The following is a 19,175-nucleotide window of genomic DNA, read 5'->3' on the forward strand; positions in this document are numbered from 1 at the left end:
AAGTTATGTCCTCACTTTGCGTCAACTCTTGTTATAAGATTCTGAATAAATCATGCAATGCCATGGGCAGCTTTAACTCTGAGGACCCCATTCCTGCTCATTGTGGATGCCACAGTAGAACGCATAGCCCTGAAAGTTTTATATATGTTTTATATTTTAAACAAACAATGTTGAAGTCTCTGTGGTCACAGCTTTAACATGTCAACTCCGTCTTCCCAGTGTGATCATTTCTGTCAATACTTGTGGGATAAGGCAGCACCACTGAGGGGGAAAAAACAAGCAGTCATGTTACTAAAAACCCTTTTAAATGTCTAACAGTGCAGATCTATTCCGCCTAGACCAAACATATTAACACTGTCATAATCATTACCATGCCAAACACTCCAAGAGTTGTCATGACAGAACAGCCTAACAGGATATTTAATTACAGGCTCCCATTGTGGCAACTTACAACAAACAGTGACCACTATAAGACCATGTGGTCACAAAGACTTTATCTTTTTTTTTTTTTTTTTCTAGTAATGATGGTAATAAAAACAACTTTTTTTAGGCAAGACTCAAGGAAATCGGTCCCAAAATAAACCTACCTGTAAAAACAATTCATGTAAAAAGGATGAAAAATATAATACTAAGAGTTTTTCATTAGTTGTTGTGTTTTTTTTTTTTTTTTGCCACAGGTATGCAAGAAACTTTAAGGACAAAGATAAGAAATATATAGCCTATATGAAATGAAAATTACAGACTAATATTTAAAAAATATAATGGGGTCCACCACTGTGAAAGTCTACCATGGTCAATATGTGTCCAGTAGGCTATCCTTTTCCCCATATAGCCTTAATAAGGGCACCCAAAAATGTGTCCCAGGGACTTTGAATTTTGGTGACACACTGCATTAGTTCATAAGAGTTCAACAGTAGCCTATATAAAAATATTCTTATAGTATCCTGAAAAGGATCTGATTACTTGCTCTTTTGGTCAACTGGCACATGTTCTGCTGAGCTCATGAGGTTGGCCAGCCGGTTATGTAAAAAGTAAAAGAAGATTGTTTAGTAGACATTTAACTGTCACCATGAAGAAGCCATGTCACTGTTACATAACTACACCAATGTAATGAATAATCTTAATAATGTATAACTAGTGACGGTGCAAGACTGTTTATTTTTAACAGTCTAACAAACTAAAAATGGGTTATTATGCAAAAAACAAAAAACAAAACTACAACTCCCACACACACGCATGCATACGGATGTTTCCCATGAGCGCTTGCTGCAGATTCCGGTGTCATTTCCCTCTTCCTGTTCATTACATACTTCATATATCAGAGCAGCAAGATGTCTGGGTTTCTGCGGGGAATCGCTCGCATCCGCACCGCACCGGTTCTGCGGGGATCAACCATCACCCAGCGAGCCAACATCGCCTCGCGTCCTGCCAAGGATGCACTGGGGCCCGCTGTGAGTATCTGTAGAGAGCTGGATGATTCCTCTGCAGCTCGCGAAGGGAAGGCCATGATCTCGTTGGCGTTCACCTTTAGACCCAATGTGGTCATCGGAAACATACAAATTCAGTTTAGTTTGAGCTAATTCACACGATTATTGTGAATAGATATCGTTTGTACTTTCGCATTATTCTTGGACTAATGTGGTTTGTGGTTGAAACGGCACCCGAAACGTCATCGGCCCATAGCGGTTATTCAGAAGGTCGTGGAGCTGCGAGAGGATATCGATGGCGAACTGAATCTCAACCTTTTTAGTTATAGCCTATTACTTTTAGTTAAGTTACTCTATAAAGAAAAATAATAATTCGCGTTTAAGGGCCATGTGTATATTTCGAGCGATACATATAATGATACACTAGTTAACGTTAGCTAGGCTAGGCTAAGACTTTAGCTACAGACAGTGTAACGTTACATGTCTCCCATCCATTTCTGTATGTTTCATACGGTTCCTTGTTCCTCCGAAGGATGTTTTCTTGCTTTAATTAGAGAGATTCTGGCCATATATATATATATATATATATATATATATATATATATATATATATATATATATATATATATATATATATATATATATATATATATATATATTAGGGCTGTCAAAAGATTAATCGCGATTAATCGCATCCAAAATAAAAGTTTGTGTTTACATAATATGTGTGTGTACTGTGTATAATTATTTTGTATATATAAATACACACACATGCATGTATATATTTAAGAAATATTTGCATACATATACTGTATATATATTTATATAGTTTATATTATATATAAATATAATTTTATATATGAAGAGTTCAGATGCAAAAGCCTCTAAGTGCCATCTGAACATTTCTTCTAGAATGGTCATTTTTATCAAGCTCGTATATTTAAGTTCAGTAATTTCACTTAAATGGCAATGAAAAATACCTATTAATTGTCATTTAAGTCAAATTACTGAACTTAAATATACGAGCTTGATAAAAATGACCATTCTAGAAGAAATTTTCAGATGGCACTTAGAGGCTTTTGCATCTGAACTCTTCATATATATATATATAACACATTTTTCTTAAATATATACATGCATGTGTGTGTATTTATATATACAAATTTAATTATACACCGTACACACACATATATTATTAAAAACAAACATTGTTACATTGGAAAAAACGAAAACATTGTTGCACGAAGTGCTGTCATTTTTCTGTAATTAATCGCACCTAACATTAAAAAAAATATTTTTTTCACTGATATCAATACTGCTACTGATGTAAATGGATCTTTCTCAATTTCTGGGGATTTGGTTCTCTCTTGCATCTGAATGTTTTAAAAAGAACTTTGACAGCCAAAAAATGCCAGGACAAAAACAGATGCTGTGTTAATTGTTAAATATAAAATATTAGTTATAAAAAAAAAAAAGCAAAATTAACACTTTGATTTTGACAGTCCTAATAGTACATATATAGGCTGATACCTTAGATTTCCAAGGCAAATTTTTTTTATTCCGTTTGAAGTCACAGTAGCCGTTTTGAATCTCAAGATGGCATTGATTAGCTTGCATTGGAATGAAAGTACAAAGTTCGTGCAGTGCTACAAGTGATAAGTGGCATTCGTGTGTTGCTACAGTTCTATTAAAGTCTGCATAAAACAGAAGGTGCGATTCGTTGTTTTTTTCCCTTTTTTTTTTTCTTCTTCAATTGTGACGCATATCCGAGTGAAACTCCTTCTTGAATAAGAAGCAGGACTTGACTTTGTTCATTGGGATTTGATTGCATTGTTGTGGTTTGCTATTGCTGTGTCACGCCATCATCAGAGAAGATATGTTGATTAACAACAACGAGGGCACGTAAAAAAATAATGTGCATGAAAAAATCATTTATAACTAATACTGCAGTTTTCCTTTAAAATATTCCATGATTTCATGGTGACTTTAATGTTGTGTTCACGCTAAGTCCTAAATACAAGAAATAATACATGGTTACCTAACGGTTGTTTGGGTCTTGTGTCTGTTTCTACAGGAGACAACAGTTGGTCTGGCCTTGTTTAGTCTTGCCATCCTGGGACCAGCTGGGTGGGTTCTGGCCAACCTGGAAAACTATAAAAAGAGGGACTCCGCTGTATCTGAGTGATCAATCTGTCATTGACTGAAAGCAGTTTGTCTGGTTTTATTGCTTTTAACACATTGGGACCACCATCACACAGACCTCCGACTTACCTGAACAGCAAAACAATTCCTCTCCTTGAGCCACCCAGCTACCTCTCCATGCGACTGGTTACTTTCCTCCAAACACTCCGGTCTTCATTACACCGAGCGTCTGCTCCCTGTTACCAACTGTGTAATAACATTTAATGATGGGTGTTTCTTATTACCTGGAGCTGTTACATTTGAAATAAATCATTATTTAAATCTTAAATTCTGTCTCTGTATTTTTCTTTTTTTGACTTTGCTGCTGGAATAAAGCATGATATATATATATTTATATAAATAAATAACCAACCTGTTGCATGATGGGTTTGTATTTTAATGTCTTTATTTCATAATAGCTACCTAAGTCAATGACTCTGGCTTGTACAACTTGTATAAGATAAGTTAATGTTGGAGTTATGCAACAAATTTACTGAATCATTTATTGGGTCTGATCAAATGTAGATCTCAAAATATGGTGACAAACATCTAATTTCTGTAAACCATTTAGAAAAAAATAATGATATAATGGATTTATTTTAGTTCTATACATTATTTTTTTCTTTAAAGATAACACTTAAACACCTTGTTTGAGAAAATAATAAAGAAAAAACGTTTTTAATTATTAGTAATGTCAAGATGTATACTTACCACCAGCTTTTATGGGAGAAACTCGGTTCAAAACATTTAAAAAGTCAACAGTTTTACACGTGTAAAACAATATTGTAGTGCATTCAGGTACAAAGTGGTGAAGAATCTCATCCGGAAGTAGACTCATCTCCAGCGGTTCCCATCAATCAGGTGACCGGAAATGACTGTTCTGCAGGAACATGGCGGAGGAGCAACAACAGGAGATCCCTCAAAAAGAGGCTGATGGTGAGAAGTACTTTACCGCTATTAGCCAGAACCAAATTCTGTTTACATCGTTTTGCACATGTCGCTGGTATTCTGAGCTGTATGGAGCACAGGAGCCAAGGGATGAGCGGCTAGCGCTCTGCTAACCTGCTAATAGCAATAGCTGAGAGTTCATTGTTTATGTTTGAAAGCACTTGCTTCAGTGTCCAAATAACGTTAATTGTTAACGATTACTAGCTTTAGCTTAATATAAACGTTTAACAAAAATGCTCCCCGTGTGTCACACACGGCTTTATAGATGCACTGCACTGTGGAAACAAATGTAGAAATACCTTTACACTCGTCTCGTAGTAACAGCCAATACTAACGTTTGTTCCTGACCATGTAACGTTAGGGGAAACAAGTATTATTCACTCAAGTAATTGGCAGATATGTCAATATTTTACACTTAATTGTGTTTGTTCTTTGACAGGGCTGAATTGTCTTGCATATGACGAGGCCATTATTGCACAGCAAGATAAGATTCAGCAAGAGGTAATTGTTGAGCGATTTACTCATTCATTTATATTGTAATGTCATGTGATGCTTTATACACGCTCCTCTAGAGTTAAAGGTCTTTCTGCAAACAAAACACTCTCAACAGGTCATGATTTAGCTGATTCTGATTCTGCTATAGTACAGTTGAAAGACATTGTCATTAAGTAATTCATGGAAATAAAATGTATAAAATAATTTCAACTAGTTGCCAAGGAAGCATTTCTCATTTTAATTTAGTTTCACTTTGCTGTACTAAAAAATAATAATAATGAAAAAAAAAAATCTTAAAGACAATAAAATGACAATAAACGAAATAAGACAAAAAAAAACATAAAGACAATAATCAAACAAAATGGCAAAAACTCAACAGAAATGCTAAAGTTTTAACTAAATTTTAAATGAAAATAGAAAAATGCTAACTAATTTAAGATCTTATTAAAAAATATATAGTATTTCAATGATACTAAAGTAACATCACTGATTAAAATCGAGCAAAATGTGTGACGTACTTGAGACAGTTTAATGAGGATTCAGGTTTCCTACTATTATGGAAATCTGGAAAATATTAGGGTTTCGGGCATTGCACTAAATAAAATGTCTACAAGTTATTCTAATTGTTATTATTATTACATATTTGTTTATTTGAAGAAAAATCTTTATCCAGTAATCATGAATGACAGGAAGACTCATGGAAATTCATTGGTCAAAAGGTGTGGGAACCATTTTAGCCCCTATACATGTATTTATGTATGCACATGATGCTCATTAAGAAAAATCACAAGATTCAATCTTTAACCCATCTTGAATGTCATTGTAGATAGCAACCAGTATTTCTCTGGTGTCAGAAAGACAGGAACTGTCTGTCCTTAAGCGAGAGTATTCAGATGATGACACCATCTACCAGCAGAAGATAAGAGTAAGTGAACCTTTTCAATAGAGAATGAATGTGTATGGAATACTATGCTTACATAATTTTTTTTATAATGCAGTTATTTTTGTCTTTTAACTCAGTTATCCAGCCACATACACAAATATGTATTTATACTAGGGCTTTCAAACGATTAATCGCGATTAATCGCATCCAAAATAAAAGTTTGTGTTTACATAATATATGTGTGTGTATGGAGTATAATTATTTTCTATATATAAATACACACACATGCATATATATTTAAGAAAAATGTGTTATTTATATATAAAATATTTATATATAATATAAATTATATATAATATAAGTATATATACACAGTATATACATGCAAATATTTCTTAAATATATACATGCATGTGTGTGTATTTATATATAGAAAATAATTATACACCGTACACACACATATATTATGTAAAAACAAACTTTTATTTTGGATGCGATTAATCGCGATTAATCGTTTGACAGCCCTACACAAATATTTCCAAGCATCCCCATCTCTGACTTTTCTTTTCAAAACTGTTTCATCAACAGGACTTACAGGAGAAGTACTCATCTATACGCAAAACACGGCCAGATGGGAACTGTTTCTACAGAGCCTTTGGTTTCTCACATCTGGAGTCTTTACTTGAAGACAGCAAAGAATTACATAGGTAACCACCCGTCAGCCTACATTCAAGTGAACATCATTCATTCATTTAGCTGAATAAATGATTCCCACTCCACAAAACTACATATAAAAACATGAAATATGTTCTAAATGGTGATCGTCACATCATGCAGCGTCTTCACTTTCAATGTGGACTGACAAACTACTTGTTGTGTCAAGCCTGTTAAGATAACTTTCATGAAAGTATGCGGAGATGATAATGGTCTCAAGTAGCTCCTGTAACCTTTAGCACACTCTTCTAAGACTGTGTTTGGTTCCGTTCACTTGGCAGGTTCAAGGCTATTGCTGCCAAGAGTAAACTGGATCTGGTGAGCCAAGGTTTCACAGAATTCACCATTGAAGATTTTCACAACACAGTAAGTCTTTGGAAGAATGTCCAGAAAATATATATTTTGTTATTATTATTTATTAATATTTTAAATTAGCTTTTTTATTTTCTTTTTTATTCTTTTTACTTGTCATTTTAGTACTTAATCTTATTATATTTTAGTTGGTTGCCAGGGCTACATCTTTAAAGGGCCGGTCACACTACGCTTTTCGTTCTATTGACTTCCATTCATATGCATGAGACCGGAAACGCAAGAACATGTGAAGTTCTTCGCATTTAGCTTTGTTCTAAAGTTGGGATTTGGTGAACTCTGACCTGCGGATTCATATCACGTGAAGACGTGCGACCAATAGAATCGATACGTCACGGCATGACCACTTATCTGAATTAAAATAATGTTGTAGGAAAATGTAGTAGATTGTAAAATTTGGATTTTATGTTTTTTCACTGTAGAGTGTGACATCATATCACGACCATCGCAGTGGCCGAAGAAATATCACAAGCTCAAAGTCTAGTGTGACCACAGCTTCATTTTTTTTGGGTTACACTTTATTTTAAGGTGACGTTATTACATTGCACTTACTCAAATAAGTACTGAGTAATATTAATTTACTACATGTACTTGCTTGTAATTATGCATAATTTACTGGTATTAGAATGTACATGTAGTAACGTGTTACTACGCCACCTTAAAATAAAGTATTAATTAACATTTTAATTAACTAAAATTATTTTGAATAGTTAAAGTTTACAATTACAACACTGGAAACAATTATGTATGAAAATGAGTACAACATTTGATATCACGTGTCTCCCGTTTGCCCTTTTCTTTGGGGTTAGTTATAATCTTAAATGAATTTCTTGCACAATTAATTTCCGTTTGTCTTGTTCACTTCAGTTCATGGACCTGATTGAGACATGTGATAAGCAACCGTCTGTGGGTGAGCTGCTTGGCTCATTTAATGAGCAGAGCGTATCGGATTATCTGGTCGTGTATCTGCGGCTGGTGACCTCTGGGTACCTGCAAAGAGAGGAAGACTTCTTCCAGCACTTCATAGAGGGCGGTCGCACCGTTCGAGAGTTTTGCCAACAGGTAACACTGAACACGTCCCTTGTCACTTTAATAAGTGATTTATTTTTATCCAGTTCTTGTACATCAGGGGTGTCCAATCCTGCTCCTGGAGGGACACTGTCCTGCAGAGTTTTGCTCCAATCCTAATTAAACGTGCCTGAGCCAGCTAATCAAGGTCCTCAGGGTTACTAGAAACTTCCAGGCACGTGTGTTTGGAAAGGTTGGAGCTAAACTCTGCAGGACATTGGCCCTCCAGGAGCATTATTGGACACCCCTGTTGTAGATTAACCTGCTCTTCAATGACTTTGCAACATTTTTAACCAGCGTGTCCTTCTGTTTTGGCCAGGAGGTGGAGCCCATGTCCAAAGAGAGTGATCACATTCACATTATAGCTCTGGCTCAGGCTTTAAACGTGTGCATCAAGGTGGAGTACATGGATCGAGGAGAGGGAGGAACAGTCAATCACCACATCTTCCCTGAAGGTGGAGAGCCCAAGATTTTCCTCCTCTACCGACCAGGCCACTACGACATCCTGTACAAGTAGCAGATCTGCTGCTATCGGCTGCTAAAGGCCTCGTCTATCTCTGTGCTGTGGGTTTGACTCGACTCTAAACCTGTGAAATGCGAACCCTGCACTCGGCATTGCAATTTCCTGTCAAAACACCCCCTAAGACTCTTGGAGAATTTTGGAGAATCTGTTATACAAGGCACTGGACATTGTACAGTTTAACCTTCATCATCAATTTTTTTCAGTTGTGTATGGTATATGGTTATTTCATTTAGTTGTTCTTTTTGTTTGTTTCTTGTAGTTAAGACTGCCTGTCTTTTATGATAGGAATGGAAATTGCTTTATCATGTTTGACTGTATTTGGCTTTCATCAGAATAAAAAAAACTTGCAGTAGTCATAGTTTGCATAGTCACATTGTTTAATGTGCGTAGGTTTAAAATTGTGCGTCCATTCTGCAATTTCAGCTAGACATGCACTGAAACACATACACATTGTTCCTCTTAGAGAAGACCGATGAAGGAGTTTGTCATGACACCTTCTTTGGCCGGCAGCACTTCCACAGAATCACAGAATGAAGGTGGGATGAAGACATTTGGGTCCTCTATTCCCTCCACTAGGTCAAAGAAGCTACGGAGAGAAGAAATCATGTTGGCCTCAATTTGAGGTTATTTGCTTAAATATATTACTTAAGTGATCCCTATTAAGGTGTTAAATGTAAAATACTTAGAAACAAATGGGTGATGGTATAAAATAATTGGTAAAATGAAGAAACAATCCAAAAAATGTATATATTTAACTGTCAGAAAATGTAATTATATAGTACCGGTCAAAAGCTTGGAAACATTACTATTTTTATGTTTTTTAAAAGAAGTCTCTTATGTTCACCAAGGCTGTATTTATTTGATCAAAAATACAGAAAAAACAGTGATATTGTGAAATATTATTATGGTTTTCTATTTTAATATACGTTAAAATATAATTTATTTCTGTGATGCAAAGCTGATTTTTTGTGTCACATGATCCTTCAGAAATCATTCTAATATGCTGATTTATTATCAATGTTGGAAACAGTTTTAAAAAGTAATTTTTTTTTTTTATAATCAGGATTTGATGAATAATTTTTTTTTTTTTTTAAAGAACAGGATTTAACCAAGAATTAACCTTTGAACTATAGTGTATATTGTTAGAAAATATTTTATTTTGAATAAATGCTGTTCTTTTTAACTTTTTATTGTTAGATGAATCCTGAAAAAAGTATAACATGTTCCAAAAAACATTATTAAGCAGCACAACTGTTTCCAACATTGATAATAACTCAGTATTAAATGAGCATATTAGAATGATTTTTGAAGGATCATGTTACACTGAAGACTGGAGTACTGATACTGAAAATTCACCTTTGCATAAATGAAATTATATTTTAAAGTATATTAAAGAAGAAATGTGCATTTTTCCTGTATTTTTGATCAAATAAATACAGGCTTGATAAGCATAAGATACTTCTTTCAAAAACCTAAAAAATAGTAATGTTTCCCAACTGCCAACTGTACACATCTATGTACACACACACGTACACATCTATCTACACACACACGTACACATCTATCTACACACACACGTACACATCTATCTACACACACACATACACATCTATCCACACACACACACACACACACACCTGAAATGTTCACTAAGTCTAAGGTCATGTATACATCTGTGACCCATTCAGCATCCTCCTTTTCTCATTTTGATTATTAACAGAATTAGTTGTTTTCATGAAGCACACATTTTGTTTTCTGTGCATGTTATTTGTTATTCTTGCATGAAGACAGCCTTGATCAGAGGAAGAGGAAAGGCGATGTAAACACATGTAATTGGTTAAGAGTTGCTTGCATAATCTGCTGTTGTTCTTCACGAGTGTACTACAAATGTGGTTAAGTAAAGGACAAGATTGCAGACTTGATTACATAAGTATTATCCATGGGTCTTTGGTCTTTAATGAAAAACAGAGTTAGACATGGTTATGGTTTCTGAATGGGACAGATCAGCCTACTTTTGAACACTAACCTTGTCATGACAGATAATTCCCCTTTCTGTGTGAAATCAATGGTGTAGAGGGGCACGCAGCCAAACGCAGTGAAGGTCAGCAGATAGTTTTCTGCAGAGAACAGTACAGGGAACATAAGCCAACTAGCAAGGGAACTAGAGCAAATTTTATATCGGTTCACTCAAGCCAAAACAATAAGTTACTTAAAAGTAACTTTTTTTGTTGTTCAAAACATCTATACACTTTCACTACTTCTTCCAAAGAAGTATTATTATAAGTTTTTATATTTTAGACTGGTCGGGATTGTTGTGACCGTTTAGAAAAGTAAAAACTTGTGATGTTTTAATACATTTGTGTTGTTTATTGCAGTCTGTGCGAATCATCAGGCAGCACAACTGCGCACATTACCTTTTGTTTCCTCCGCTGTTCCATTCCAGTTATTGACGAGCAGTCCTTGTCCTAGTATAGAGCTGCTACCCAAGACCATTTGAGTCAGGAAATGGGCATCATGGGGAACCCCAATATGTCTGAATGGTACCTTTAATGCAGTCTTAATACAAGTTTGGTTGCGGTAGTGGATCTCATAGTTGACCCCCTGTTGAGAGGAGTGCAAACTCTGGGTCATATTAGCAGTCAGCAACACAATCCCCAATGATGAATTTTGCAAAATTCATGTCTTGCTATTTCTCCTTAAACCATGGTACTTTACCTCTCTAAAGAGCAGAAGCCTGTCTACAAAGAAGGTCTCGTTGCCATCTTTCCCAGATGCTAGAACCCGGACATTTTGTCCATAGGCATCATAGGAGAATTTCTCAAAAATTCGTAAGTGTTGCCCTGGGATGAACTGTGTTGGAGAAGAAGATAATATTGCTGAGAGCATTTTCACATAACTCACAGTTAGCATTTGCATAGTTTTCTGCAGATATAAGCCAACTAGTAAGAGAAGTTAGAGATCAAATTTATATTTCAAGACAGTCACTTACTGCAGTCAGCGCCCCCTCTAGCAAGGGTGGAGACTCTGGAAGTCAAGGGAGAATAACAAGTTTCATTTAAACGGATTCATTTAAAAAGATCCAAAACAAGCATATATCCATTTTTGGTTCTTTCAACTGCACTATAAAGTTTACTAAAATGTGCAGGCAAAGGACAAAAAGGTCAGGAGGTCTTACTGCAGGGTTCAGGCCTCTGTGCGCAGCTGCTGAGAATCAGGCTCAGGCAAACTGGGACCAGAAACAGGATCTTCATCATTACCGTGGAGTGCTGGTAAACAGGAGTGCTGGTAAGCAGGAGGTAAAGCGACTAACAGCAGTGTTTCCAAGCTCACCTCTTCTTATAGAGTTGAATCCGGATCATCGCTCCATGTTTTTATACTCACCCACACTGGTCCTTTTGGGTATTGGGTCAGTGATCAAGTTCACTAAAGGTCTTAGTATACTAGTCTTAGTAGGTCTAAATACAAGCTACTTACTTCTATGTATTAGTTGGAATAATCATTTAGTAAGTGCAAAACAGAAGGAAGATAGGATGTTTTTGAAGTTCCTATAATAGGAAATATTGTCAGGTGTCCCTGTAGATAATGGGTGCGTGTGTAAAACCTGGCCTGGAGTATAAACAAAAAATCCCCTTAGTTACACTATGAAAACTCAGCATATTATGCTCGCCACAGGTCAATGTTCAAGTGCTGGTGCAAGTCATATAACAATCTATGGAGAAAAACAAGATGATTTGATGATATTAAAACAGTAAAATAAGTTGTTGCACTTGGCAGAAAACTGTCAATTTGACAGAATCTGATGATTATAGCTTTCTAAAAAGTCATCTATGTTCTATATCTGCTGAAAAGCCATTTTAAAAAAGCCTAAGCAGGTTTACAAGGCTTTCTGAAATACTTAAATCTGATTGGCCAGTTGCAGAATTCAGCAGTCTGATATTTCCTCACATCCGCCTCTGTCAATGGCACTGCTGTATCAGTTCAGTGGGGTGATTCCTTTATGGTTTGTGATGCCTATTGACCGTATCAAAAAAGCAACACTTATTGCACCCTAATGTAACTTGAACACCAATGCAATTCCCATGCCAATGTGAATACCATTCTGACTTTCCATCTGGGGTATAAGTAAGGGAGAATCAAGCCTCTGCATGTTGAACACATTTGTGACTGAACAAGGCCACATCAAAGGAAACATTTATGGTTTAAGTGCTTCATTTAAAGAGTTCTCGTGTTCTCATGCACACACCTTTCCCTTTGACTTATAGATTTATGCAGTCTGGATTATGTTTTTTTTACTTCTTTACTGCAGTCAAAGTACGACAAACATGGCTCATCTGTCAGGAGACCCAATGCGACTCATATGACCTGTGATGCGGCTTCTTTGATTACAGAAGACGTAGACAGTTACTTATTGTTTGGTTCAAGAATAAACATATCGTATGTTGAACATAATTCCTTCACTCTTTCGCATTAAATGGCCAGTAATTAAAGTTGATCTGACTTCTTGGCACACATATTATTTCATATAAACCATTTTATTATCATGGACCTTTGAAATTGCAATAAACACCACACTCTTCATGCTGTTGACCTCTTAGTTCACTATTGTGCTCTCTTTGAGTGAGACCATTGGCAGAGTGTCCACTAAGGAGTTATCAGTTAAATCTGGACCTTTCATCTGGTTGTTATATCCCCTCAGTTACCCCTCTATCTTTAAAAATCTGTGACAGTGATGGTTTAAAAAGCAGAAATGTGCAGTTTGTATTTATTAAAAACATTTTATTAAAGGAATAGTTCACCCAAAAAAAAAAAATACAAAAAAAATAATAATTATTGATGACATGATGTAATCATTTTTTGGTAAACTATCTCTTTAAAGCACTTCTTTGATTAAAATAATACTTGAGTCGTAAAACTGTCTTATTTTTTATTTTATTTTTTTTATTTTTTTGGCATCGCAGTTCCAAATGATTCATTTGTGATTATCTTGAGTATGATGTGAAAGGCAGAAGACGGAGAAAATTCAATATTTGATTTTTTTACACTGTAAAAAGTGATCAGTTGACTTAACTTAAAAATGTGAGGAAACCTGTTGCCTAATAAAATGATTAAGTTATGTGAACTTGACGATTCCACATACTTATTTTTTTTCAATTACGCATGAAGTTTATTTACTTGATCATTTTAAGTCAACGTGCTTTTCCTCACTTTTTTAAGTTAAGTCAACTGATCACGTGTAGAGCATATAAAAAATGGTCACCGTTAAAACATCTACTGTATATAATGACATTTTTACTATTTCTGTTTTGCTATCAGAATACATGCCTACATTTACATGACCCTCAGTGGAGATGAATGCTTTTTGCATCATAAAACGTATTTATGGCATCAACCAGCAGGGGCTAACAGGGCCATGCTCCTTAATAAAATGTGCTATGGATAGTTGTATATCACTTTCTGTAATTCTCATATAGAAATAATACAAATGGAGTAAATTTGGAGAGGAACTATCAGTTTTTCTCACCTATGAAGTTGTGTTTTAAGGAAAAACGCTTATTTCTGCAGTTCCAGTTGCCCTAGTGTTGCACAAATCACACGCTTCACTTGGGATAACCCAGAATATTTAGTATGCAGGATGATGTAGATGACAGTTTTGCTGCATTTGGCCGGGTTGTTTGCTCAAGTGTCGAAATAGCCTGTTCATTGAGTGATTGATGTGTCCATTGCTTCATCACGGAGACACATGTGAACATGCTGCACATCACTTTTTCATAAGCACCCTCTGCCACACTCTATCACTGTATTCATCATGCGCTGCCATGAATCAATGGAAAACGATGCGAGAAATGTTGACTTGTTGAAGCAGATCGTGTGAAGCTTTTTAAGATTTTGAGGATCAGTAGCAGAGATCACGCTTCGCAACTTGTGCTATACACAGACGAATTTTACTTTCATATGCATTCTCTTTGGAGTGCAGACACAGGCAATTTAACATGTAGAGATAGCAAACCTTCACTCACGTCGTCATTTACTAATGGCCATTATGGTTTTTGCGTGGAAACATGCATCATCCTGTCATGTTTTCTTTGCCTTGCAATCAAGAGAGCGTGATTATGACAGTTCATGTGTGGGAAAGCGTACGGTGTGTAATTAAGATGAACTTCTTGAACTTGGTGGGAAAGTAGTGTTTTTTAAAAACTCTAGAAGATTCCAGCTGTCTCAGCAGAAGATTGATCTCAGAGACACACCTGCTTTTCAGGATCTGATGGTCGTAGAAGATGAGTCAAAGACTAATAATAGTGCCCATGATAAAGAAAGGGAAACACTTTTGAAAATCTAGTTTAAACATATGTACAAGTCCTTAAATGTACTCTTTGTATTCATGTTGTTTTAATAGGTTTCGAAAAAAGAAAAAGAAAAAAATATACCATTTTCAATAAAAGTTAAAAGTATAAAGTTAAATATTTCACATGTACACATTTTAATAAATATTTTCCAAAACAAAAAGTGAATATCACGAATTATTAATTCTTCAATATCATTGCATTTTGGGGAGTCGCATTACATGACATTTTACAACCTATTGTCATATAAAGTCAATTTATCTGATATATGTTGTATCGGTAACACTTTACAATAAGGTTAACATTTGTTAACTACCTTAGTTATCATGAACTAAGAATGAACAATACTTTTTCAGCATTTATTAATCTTAGTTAATATTAATTTCATCATTTACTAATACGTTATTCAAATCAAAGGTTGTATTTGTTAACATTAGTTAATGCACTGTGAACTAACATGAACTAACTATGAACAGTTGTATTTTTATTAACTAACATTAACAAAGATTAATAAATACTGTAACAAATGTATTGCTCATTGTTAGTTCCTGTTACTTAATACATGAACTAATGTTAACTAATGAACCTTATTGTAAAGTGTTACCGTTGTATTAAATATATTTCCCCTTCAGAAATAATAATAAAACATGATGCCAAACTATTTAATAAAGTTTTCTTTTCAAGAGTTACCAGCCTGCATGCTTATCAAATAACAGGTTAATGCAATATATTTTTTAATAAATAGATCCAGACAAAAACAAATGTCATGTGATTGACCCAGATCCTGCTCTTTAGCCAATAGGAGTGGACAGGAGGAAAGGATGTGTGTGGTCTTTGCGAGAGATACCTGACTCTTCACACGCGCTGAACTGTGTCTTGTTATTCTGAGCTCAGGTTAGAAAGAAGTTGGCAGCTTCGGTTCACAGATTTTGTTGACCTCAGTCTGTTTTGGAAGCATCATGCCTGTGCCTGTTGCAACAGTAACATGCTTTCAGTTTAGAGTATTTATTTTCTTGTGGACTATGTCCTCATTTTATGTAATTGGATGTTTTCTTCATTTCTTTTCCCATGTCAAGTCTAGTCATGTTAACTTCGCATTTCCAGTTGTGGATCGATGGCATCAAGTTTTCAGGTTTTGAAAGCCTTGTCTGGCTCATGGATATATTTACACATCCACATCGTAGTGGTGCAGATTGCATGCAAATATAGTTGGATCTTGTATTCATAGAGAAAAAGTTCAAACCAGCAGGTTTGGTGGGTTTAGCTGGCCTGGTTATGCTGGTCTATTTTATGGTTGTAAACAACCCGTTCTCCACAGACCTAAACCTACCCAACCGAAGCGTCACATATTGACGCTAAAGGGTGCTTTGAGCGTCAGATATTGACGCTTCCGAAAGCGTCAGTTACATGACGCCTAAACCTACCCATAACCGAAGCGTCACATATGGACGCTAAAGGGTGCTTTGAGCGTCAGATATTGAAGCATGGTTGAAAGTGACAAAAAGTGACGCCTTAGGTATGAGAATGTGTTGAAGGGTTTCTGGACACCATCCTTGTGAAAAAGAAGAACACTTTTAAGTAATATTTACTTACTACATAATTCAACACATTAAAATAAGTTTACTTTTAAAAGCATGGCAAAAACTTAAACCAAGTATTCAAAATGCACTTTAACTTAAAACTTTTAATTTGATATTAAAAAGTGCAATTTCTAAGTGTGTTAAGAAACAGTAAGGAAAGCGTACTCAACTTAAACTTAAGTGGCCTTTTATATTATTATATAACAATTTGCGAGTACAGTTTTTTTTTAATTAACTTTTAAGATTTTAGGTACATTAGACATGCACATTCAATACAATTAAGTGCACTTCTTTTTCATAATGGCATTTAGGCCTGCATAAACCTGGTAAGACCTGAAAACCAACTTAAGCTGGATTAAGCTGTTTTTTTCTTTGAGCAGTGACACATTTGTTTTACTAGCAGATTGATCATGAATGTTTGTATACTCATTTTACAAAACACTGTAATGTAATGATGGAAAAGTTTGATTGTTTTGATTACATTGTTTGATTTAATTGTAGGTTTCATTTCATTTCACAGCCTCTTGCAACCGGGTAAATATTCCGCTAAACTACAATGACATTGTAGCGTTGATTCAGTTTGTTCTCACTATCAACAATATAGAATATACAAGAACATATATAAAGTCGTAAATTAAATCTAAGCACATTCCTCAACTCTACATTGCATCACTATTTGTTTTGTGAAGTACATTTCCCAATTAATGTGTCTGAAATGTTTTGATGCCGTATCCGACATTAATGAGATCATCCTTTGGCTATCTGGCATTTGGCGATCAGTAGATGGGAACAGACAATGATGCCAAATCATGTGGGAAGGGATTAGCACATTTTGAAGGTGAAGCAACATTTGGAGAGTTTATGACCCAATGCCTCATATCAGGTTATCATCTAGAGACTAATATTCCCTTTCCACACCTTCATCTTAAAATTGGAGCTCACCAGAGAGGAGACAACAGCCGCTCCAAACATGCACATGATGTTCTTTCACTCCTTTGAATGATCATATGAAACTTCCCTTGTAGTGGTGGAACCACATCTCTACCTTAAATAAAACTCAGAGGCAGACCGTTTATCACCTTGATTTATACTTTTTTCCTGACGTGAACGAATAAAGAATGGATCCCATGGCAACAACAGTCTATTTCAATGATTCACTGCCCATTCAGGTAGTGAGACATTCCCAAGGACATATAACCAGATTTTCAATGTTGTTGCTTCCATGACGGAGGAAAGACAGATATGTATAAAATCTGATAACTGCCTTTGGCTCCAGAAACAAGGTAATATATTTCCTCCAGTCAATATACATCATTCAGTTTTTCCAGTGTTCACCTACCCAGAATGCACAAACATTCGTATATTTGGTGCATTGGTGGCGAAATGAATATGTTTTCGTACAATCTGCTAATGCCATGTTGAGGATTGGATTTGGTGATGCTACATGGTGATGTTTAATCTACAAATCATTTGTTTTCATTCAGATCAAATGAATTAATATGAAATCGCCAACTCAAATTCTTATGATATGGTTGACTAGAATACTTGTGCACCAAATAAAGCACCAGCTTGACCAGTTTAGCCAGATTCTCACCAAGACAAATGTTTGTCAAGAAAATGTTGTGCTATATCTGGATTGATTAGTCTGTTCAGATCAATTATAAGATAAAACGTATTATAAAAAGTATTAGACAGCTGTAGTTTTACCAAGTCATGGTTTTATGTAACGGCACTGGCTCTAGGCATGTTAACAAAAGCGCAAATTTTATTGGTTGGCCAGTTTTCTTCGCAATGCGATGGAAAAAAGTGTTAGAACCCCTCCATGTTGCATTGACATTATGTGAATGATTGTATCGATTGGAACAGATCGTTCTTCACTCGGAATTTTCCTGACAAAGATTCATGTGTGAACAGGCCACAAATGCTCAAGAACTGTAGACTTCAGGAGCCAAAATCATCTGAACCCACATGGAAAGAACCTATATGAGGATATATGCGCATATATGAAACCTATATACAGCATATATACACATATATGATAATATATATGCTGCATATATACGTATATATGCCACATATAGGCAAAATTTAGGTGCATATATGTGCATATACAGGCCATATAGGTCTCCTGTATTGCTTCTTTATATCCACATATAAGCCCTATATGCACATACAAGATATGTCTCCTATATAGCTCATGGCAGGATCTGGTCATTTTGTAGCTCGTATCTCACTTTGGCAACTGTCATACATGATGCCTAGCTCAGATAGGCACATCTATCAATTCGAAGCTCACGGAGCTGAGAAGATCAAAAAGATAACTTTTTTTTTTTCTGTTCAGTTTTTTGTCTTATTTTTGTTCTTGTACTATTTAATTGTTCTTAAGTAAATAAATAATGTAAATTTCTACATTTTGGGCTTTTATTTATGTTGCCTAGCTATGGATTTTAATCATTTTACTAATATATAGCTAAACATATAGGTGCATATATAGGTGAACATATAGGTGCATATATACGTGCATATATGTACACATATATACGTGCATATATGTACCTATATAGGTACATGTATCCACAAATATATATGTACACATATATGTGCATATATGTACATAATATAGGAAAACGGCCAATTTTATATATG

General features: G+C 35.2%; 3 protein-coding genes across 3 annotated transcripts; 2 read left to right on the top strand and 1 right to left on the bottom strand.

Moving 5' to 3' along the window:
* The first annotated feature begins 1,279 nt into the window (after positions 1-1,279).
* On the top strand, positions 1,280-3,897 carry cox8a (cytochrome c oxidase subunit 8A). Its single transcript, XM_079846666.1, has 2 exons — positions 1,280-1,451; positions 3,502-3,897. Exons 1-2 carry the CDS (start codon positions 1,332-1,334, stop codon positions 3,610-3,612), a joined length of 231 nt encoding a protein of 76 aa, XP_079702792.1. The 5' UTR covers positions 1,280-1,331; the 3' UTR covers positions 3,613-3,897.
* A 548-nt stretch (positions 3,898-4,445) lies between these two features.
* otub1a (OTU deubiquitinase, ubiquitin aldehyde binding 1a) lies at positions 4,446-8,993 on the top strand. Its single transcript, XM_079847837.1, has 7 exons — positions 4,446-4,544; positions 4,996-5,057; positions 5,878-5,976; positions 6,523-6,641; positions 6,930-7,014; positions 7,885-8,079; positions 8,405-8,993. The coding sequence occupies exons 1-7, from the start codon at positions 4,499-4,501 to the stop codon at positions 8,600-8,602; spliced, it is 804 nt and encodes a 267-aa protein (XP_079703963.1). The 5' UTR covers positions 4,446-4,498; the 3' UTR covers positions 8,603-8,993.
* Positions 8,994-9,067: 74 nt separating this feature from the next.
* epdl2 (ependymin-like 2) lies at positions 9,068-11,960 on the bottom strand (the record flags this gene model as incomplete). Its single annotated transcript, XM_079847838.1, has 6 exons — positions 11,784-11,960; positions 11,598-11,632; positions 11,324-11,458; positions 11,023-11,209; positions 10,635-10,725; positions 9,068-9,194 (listed from the first exon to the last, which is right to left on the bottom strand). Exons 1-6 carry the CDS (start codon positions 11,860-11,862, stop codon positions 9,068-9,070), a joined length of 654 nt encoding a protein of 217 aa, XP_079703964.1. The 5' UTR covers positions 11,863-11,960.
* Between the last annotated feature and the right edge of the window lie 7,215 nt (positions 11,961-19,175).

This window comes from Squalius cephalus (assembly GCF_949319135.1).
Source record: "Squalius cephalus genome assembly, chromosome: 17".
NCBI lineage: Eukaryota > Metazoa > Chordata > Actinopteri > Cypriniformes > Leuciscidae > Squalius > Squalius cephalus.